General features: G+C 38.2%; 1 protein-coding gene across 1 annotated transcript; it reads left to right on the top strand.

Annotated features, from left to right (window-relative positions):
* Positions 2,379-6,987, top strand: LOC109227845. The gene is made up of 2 exons (XM_019393041.1): positions 2,379-3,178; positions 6,054-6,987. The coding sequence occupies exons 1-2, from the start codon at positions 2,597-2,599 to the stop codon at positions 6,804-6,806; spliced, it is 1,335 nt and encodes a 444-aa protein (XP_019248586.1). The 5' UTR covers positions 2,379-2,596; the 3' UTR covers positions 6,807-6,987.

The raw sequence follows: 6,987 nt of genomic DNA, 5'->3' as shown, positions 1-6,987 counted from the left end.
GGGGTATTCCCAAAAAAGCCCTAAAAGTACAACGAAGAGAATATTCTAAGGGAATATTCCTTTTGAACGTCCCAAGGCTATACTACCCGTTATTTCTGTTCCCGCTACTCAACTTCGGCCCAGATGAGCCACACGACGGCTCATTCTTGTTAACCATTGTTCGACCTCGACCAGGCAGCCTATAATGTATTACCGTTGTCACGACAGTCACTTCTTCGTACCAAATTTCCTCGGTTGAATTTTGACCATACAAAAACCACTCTCCCTATATGTCGTGCCAGATCCATTCTGCTTTCTATAGGGAGTCACAATTTAAGTTTGGGACTGACAATAGGAGTTTAACATTTGAAATTTGTTCAATATTCCTTCCATAGACTTGAAGCTTTTGACAGTCCAAAAATCTTCCTAACGATCCAAATTTCGAAGGCCGTGACTGACACTCGACGTTATAAGTTCCAAAGAGTGAACCGATTAACCCGACTATTAGTATAGTTTAACATGTGATAGTAGATCACTTATGATCTTATAGATTACAAATTAAGTAATAATTATTATAGAAATTTGAGTTTCCATACGCACTAATGCAATAAAAAATATTACATAATTCACCAGATAATTACAAGTAAGATCTCTTGATAAACATTAAATATTAATCAAGTAAAAATCACATAATAGTGTCAAAAGATCTTTACTCGTCGGTATGTATAACTTAAAGTTTAGAAATTTACTTGTATTTTACCGTATAAGTGATCTAATTGTGTAATTATTTTCTACAGTATTGCATAGAATTTAAACTTGTAGGCTTAGTGAAAAAAAAAAAAATTTACCCAAGACCGAAAACCCATTCAAAGTTGAGAACCAATCTTGGGCAAAGTGCACCAATAACCACTTTTAAGCCTGTTATTTAAAATATATCCACAATTACAATATATGTAAAGATTACTTAATTCACCCAAATTTCAGAACTTTGTATCCTGAATTTTTAAGCTGTTAATTTGAAATTCAGGACTTAGTGTCTTAAATTTTTGAGCTGCTAATTTGAAAATTGCTAATTTGAAATTGAGGACTAAATGTCCTGAATTTTTGAATTGCTAATCTAAAATTCAAAATAAAAGATTCGAATTTATGGACACAATTTTCGAACTTTAGGACATAGTGTCATGATGTTTAAGCAAATTGGATAATCTTTAAATATATTGTAAACTGTGTAGTATATATTTTAAAGGCAGAATGACCTAAATGGCACCTATACTTGTGTCACTTTGTTATGCCGGTCCCCAAACTTAACAATTTGCCAATTGAACCCTTACGCTCCTTCAAACCGTATATAATAAACGCTTATGACAGGAGGCTGTCCGTGCGTGTAATACAATCTCCTCCACGTTGGCTGCCACGTCAGAAAATAATAATTTGTAGATGCCATGTCACATGGTAGATTAAAAATAATTAAAATCAAAAATAAAATAAAATTCAAACATAAAAATCATCATGCTTTTTCCGTTTCCTCCGACCACCGGGAATTCTCGCCGGTGAGTTCTTTCTCGTCTCCAATTACCCTGTACCTTCTCTCACCTGTGTATGCCCCAATCTAGAAATTGATTACAAAGAGAGAAACAAAATAGAATTTTGATTACAATTACGTAGGGAACAAAAACTAGAAATTGGGGTTTGGGGAATTCGAGGAGTGAAATTTAAGGAGTGATTATCCAAATATGTGTTATATATATACAGAGAGAAATAAAATCGAATTTTGACCTAATATTACAGAGAAAAGGGGCTGTACCATTCCATACCTTAGCCTTTCTCTCACCTTCCCCTTTTTTCTTCATCTTCTGCCACATCTCCTCTTCTTCTTCCCTTTTCCTCTTTCTTTGTTTCTTTGCATACAAAATTCTTCTTCCTCTTTCTAATTTTCTGCTCATAATTGCTATGAGAAAAACAAAACAATAAAAAAAAAGGATTAAATGGGTCGAGGCAAGAACTGGGCTTCCTAAGTGGTTTCTTGTAAGTTATTTTTAGTGATCAAACTGATATGTTGGTCCTGTTGGATGTTAGTTGTGGGAATTACAGCAATGATTTGCACTAAGGAATTTGATTTAAAATTTGATTAAATCTCAGATCAGTGTTAAATCAAATTCACTGTTTACACTCGCTTTATACGCGTGTATTTCACATATTTTGTCCAACTCAGCTGATTCAATGCCATATAAGCTTGGTCAATGGTCATAAGCGTTTATTATATACGGTTTGAAGGAGTGTAAATGTTCAATTGGCAAATTGTTAAGTTTGGGGATCGGCACGACAAAGTGGCACAAGTATAGGTGCCATTAGGCCATTCTACCTATTTTAAACCATATGTTTAGTGGCTATCTGGTGTCATTTCCACACCAATCTTGAGGCCGTTACAGTTGGACCTTCACTACGGGTCCAGTATCCACCTTTTTTGTTTTTGTTTTAATTTCGACGAAGTCCAGTATACAGTTTGTCGGCCCTTGATTTTCCCCGTGCCCACAATTTTGAAACATCACATCCTGAAGTTTTCCCTCCCGAGTCGGTGTGTGTCCCGACTTCATTTCCGTCACCTCTGTTTGCGAAAATGCCCCAAAGAAACTTGAGAGACCAAGAAAACCCAACACCCACTCTGAGAAGATCTCCCCGGTTTACTGCCGCTGCTACTGAGATTTCTGCTAACGAAGCCCACAAAAATCAGATTGAAGTCTCAAAAAGCTTTCAAAAATCCAGTACCGGGCTGCGTAGGTCGTCAAGATTGAGCATTGTAAATCTGCAGAATAATGGTGCTGTTAATAGTATAGAGAGAAGGGTTACACGCAGTTCTACTTGGGACCCATCTGTCAGTAAAGTACTAGGCTATGCTTCCACTGACAATTCGGTTGAGAAAAGAAAGGGTGATTTAAAGAATGGGCCAAAGATCCCTACACATGCTCAAGAGACTAGTAAAGAAAGTTTTGCTGGCCCATCGTCTGAAGTTGCGGGTTGTGGAAAGGATGATAATGGCACGGGAAAGAAAGGCACGGGATTAAAGAGAAAGAGAACTAACCAAGGAATGGAGGAGAGCAGTAGTGCTAATGGGTGGACCAACAAACAGGAGCTGGCGTTGCAGAATGCTTATTTCGCAGCAAAGGCAACGCCTAACTTCTGGAAGAAAGTTGCTAAGATGGTAATTTGGCTGTGATTTTAAAATTAGCTTATGTTTCATTTTGTGCTTTCTATAATTCTATCTTCATGACAAACTAATTTAGCTGAGCATTGAGCATTTATATACTACTTGATGATATATAAGGAAAGTTGTCTTTAGGATTTATGGTTTTAAGTGTCAAAGGCCAGGTATTATCAAAGGTAGGATTTCAGGTGTGATACAAATTGCCTGCCTGGACGATTTCCGGGTCTTATATTCAGACCTACCAAGTGATATGTTTGCACATCAACAGTTTCAATGTAATAAGAAAATGAATTTTGCAAGTATAGGAGCTGATAGGTTGGGGATGGTTTAGTCAATTTTAGTCTGAAATTGGGCCTCTCGAAATTAAGTTGATCTTTGTCCAGAAACTAAGAATGTCAAAAAAAGAGTTTCAGAGTCTTTGGATGGTCTTAAGATGCACGACCGCCCAACCTGTGACCAATGTCAAAGGGTTACTTTCACTTTTTCCTCCTTTCTTTCAAGGGTTCACCTCTCCCTCCCTCCCCTCTTATTGGAAGCTAAATGTGCCTGATAGCCTGTTTGCTGCAAAAATGTTGTTGTATAACTTTGGGTCTAGACAAGTGGATTGGCTCTTGAATTTTTACTAAAGTTAATTGGGGATTTTATTTGTTTCCAGAAGAGAAATAGTTGATGGGTAGAGACAATTTCATTTCATCTTTCCCATCAGTAAAAGTATATCCCTAAGGAAAATTATTCTTATATATAAGATAAATAAGATCAATCTCAGATCAATTAACAGCTGTATATTCTCGTATCTCACTCCTTTCTGGCTTTCTCTATTATCTTTTTCAACTTTCTCTGACCAAATGAAGTTCGTTTATGTATTCCAAGGACCTCACTTCAGTTTTATAATTCGTCCTCTTATAGATTCTTAAATAGTCATTCTTTCTATTTTTGTTTTCCAATTTGGTTCAACATGCCGAGTGTCCTAATATGGTTGTCTCTGTGGATTTTAATCCGTTTCTACCAGCTGATTCTCCAGCAGCGAGTATTTTTAGTATGATATGACCTAATTTTCCAGCACTCTTCGTTGGCCTCCTCCCCCTACCATCTCTCCTACGGTACTATTTTACCCGCTTTCTTCCATGTATGCTTGCTTACTTGAACAATCAATGTCATCTTTACCAGTAAACTACTTTCACCTTCCAAATTGCTACCAAATCTTCAACCCACTGCTGAGTCGGCTGGTGGTTTTGAATGGAAATAATAAATAAAGCGATACCCAGTGTATTCCCACAAGTGGGTCTTGGGAGGATAGTGTGTACGCATATGTTACCCCTACCTCAAAAAAAAAAGAAGAAACCTTAAGATAGTTTTATTTTGACAAAGGAATCGCCAATCGGAGTAGGAAAAATCATTATTATGCGCATGATGATTTTATTTTCCCTGCTTATACCATGAAATATTGGAATAGCAAGATAAATTCTTGCAGGAGGGAGAAAAGGAGAGAGACATCAAGGTTGATCTTTTACACTTTAGAAGATTGTCATGTTACTAGAATAACTTCCTCCTGCAGTTAGATAGCACTTATGGTTCATCAAGAGGGAGGGAGGGAAAGGGAGGGGGAGAGAGAGGGAGGGAGGGAGGGAAAAGGTAGGGGGACGGGGGGGGGGGTGTAAGAGAGAGAGAAAGTGATCTCTTGGGGGGATATTGTAACATCAATACGGTTGGAGCATCAACATTAGTTCCAGCATTAAGTGAGAAATGGTACAAATTGCATGGGAAGACTGATTAGTGGACTCATTTCATCTGGGGAAAGTGACTTTTAACAATAATCTGTGAGCAGTATGACTGTAATGGTGCTGACGAGCAGTACTTGATACTTCAGCCAGCCAAGTATCATACTGGTATATCAATCATTTGATGGTTGTACGGGGGCGTGTCCAAAATAAACGTTAGATAGCAAGTTGATAGTGCATAGAACCTTTACTGTAGGAAAAAGGTGAAAGGCTAGTTTCTTGTGAGGCTTGGTGATGTTTCCGAAGCCAGAGGATGAACTACAGTGAATGACATCAGGTGATGAAAAAATATATAACAGCACTATTTCATTCTATAAAGTAGGACTTTAGTTTGTCCCCGAGGCTCAGCGTAGCACTGATAGGTTAATCCCGTCTTCTTTGACCTTTTTCATCCCTACTCCTGATCATGTCTCTTTTGTAATGAAGTAAAGGATAAAGTAAAGGCCACAGATGATGCTGTCGGACTTGGAGAAAGTTTGGCTGGAGCATTTGATCATTTGACGTAATCCTGGGTTTTGGGACTATATCAGCAGATAAGTCAACAGTATTGGGTATTCAGGTATTGTCTCGCTAGAGGGATTGATCCTGGGGTTTACCAGCTGTGACTGGAGGATGTAAATAGGTACCAAAAGCTGAACTGTTGCTTCGTATAATGTATTTCCCAAGATGAAACCTATTTGTGAATGACATGGCAGTGGATTAGCTAGAATTACTTATGGTGGTATTTTTATTCTTAGATCCAAATAATTTTGCATACCTACAGCTCGTTTGGACACAAGCTGCTAGTCAACAAGCCTTGAGCTGAAAAGTAACTTGGTATATACTTCTACTCCTCAGCTTCAATTAGGAACTATTAGGATCGCGCTCCACCTAGAAATCCATGAATGTAGATTCTAGGTCCTTTGTTGACATCAATATGTTAGCAAATTGTGCTTGTAACCTGTGAGTTTTCTGAACACTGTAATTCAAATATGAAAAACCAAAGAAAGGTATGGTAGTTATCATCTCTGGCTCGTTTTAGTTTTCCTTGTAATTTTGCACATCAGCTTGCGACATACGTGGTCATCTCAGTAAACTTTGGACTTGCATTGCAGGTGCCTGGAAAATCAGCAAAGGAATGTTTTGACAAGATACATTCGGATTTCATGACCCCACCTCAGCCTCAACCACGTTCAAGGGTTAAAAAGATGAACACGTCATCACTTTCTCCTTGTGCAACTAAACTGCTCCTGTCCACGGGGAAAACCACAAAAAAGCTCAGATATAGCAAGCCGAAGAACCATCTCTCACGGAAGAAAGTGAGACAACTACTGCAAAAGCAAAACGATGTAGATCGAGATAAGGAGGTAGACTTCTTCAATGTTCTTGAATCAACAGATCCAACTGATAGGGCATTTTGCCAGAATACAGAAATCTTCACTCCAGAGCGCAACGAAGAAGGTTTGCATTATCTTAGAAAGTGCCTGGAGAGATCGTCTTCAGCTCATAAAAAGCACCTTTCCCGATTAAGTGGTTTATCAGTAGCAACTCTTACCAGCCCGCCAGTTCTAAAGCCAATTAAGAATAAGGTGCTACATGAGAGGTATATTGATCAGCTACATTGCAGGGAAGCAAAGAGAAAGGCAGCAGCCACTTCAAGATCAGCAATGGGCCGCCAAAATAAGAATGATCACAAGGATGAGAATGTCAGAAAAATGGATGTGATTAAAGTTGCAAAAAATGCTCTCATATCCGAAGCAAGAGATGCAATCAACCAGTTTCAGAATATACAGATACATGCTATGGACATCTTCAACGATGATGATGATGAGATACATAATTCTGATGATGATGCCGAGGATGTCTGATGGAAGGTGGACTTTGACATTTCCACCCCATGATAGTGATCACATTTGTATTGTTAACTCGATTTTTAGTAAACTAACCCGAACTGTGTCACTTTGAGTTAGGATTCAGTCTCAGGAACATACGTTCTGTAATAAAGCATATTGCGTATATGTGAATTTGAGTCTCTCTTCTTGAAATTCA

This window comes from Nicotiana attenuata, chromosome 1 (genome assembly GCF_001879085.1).
Source record: "Nicotiana attenuata strain UT chromosome 1, NIATTr2, whole genome shotgun sequence".
Classification (NCBI taxonomy): domain Eukaryota; kingdom Viridiplantae; phylum Streptophyta; class Magnoliopsida; order Solanales; family Solanaceae; genus Nicotiana; species Nicotiana attenuata.
The sequence above is the reverse complement of the archived record's forward strand: the minus strand, read 5'-3'. Positions and strand labels throughout refer to the sequence as shown.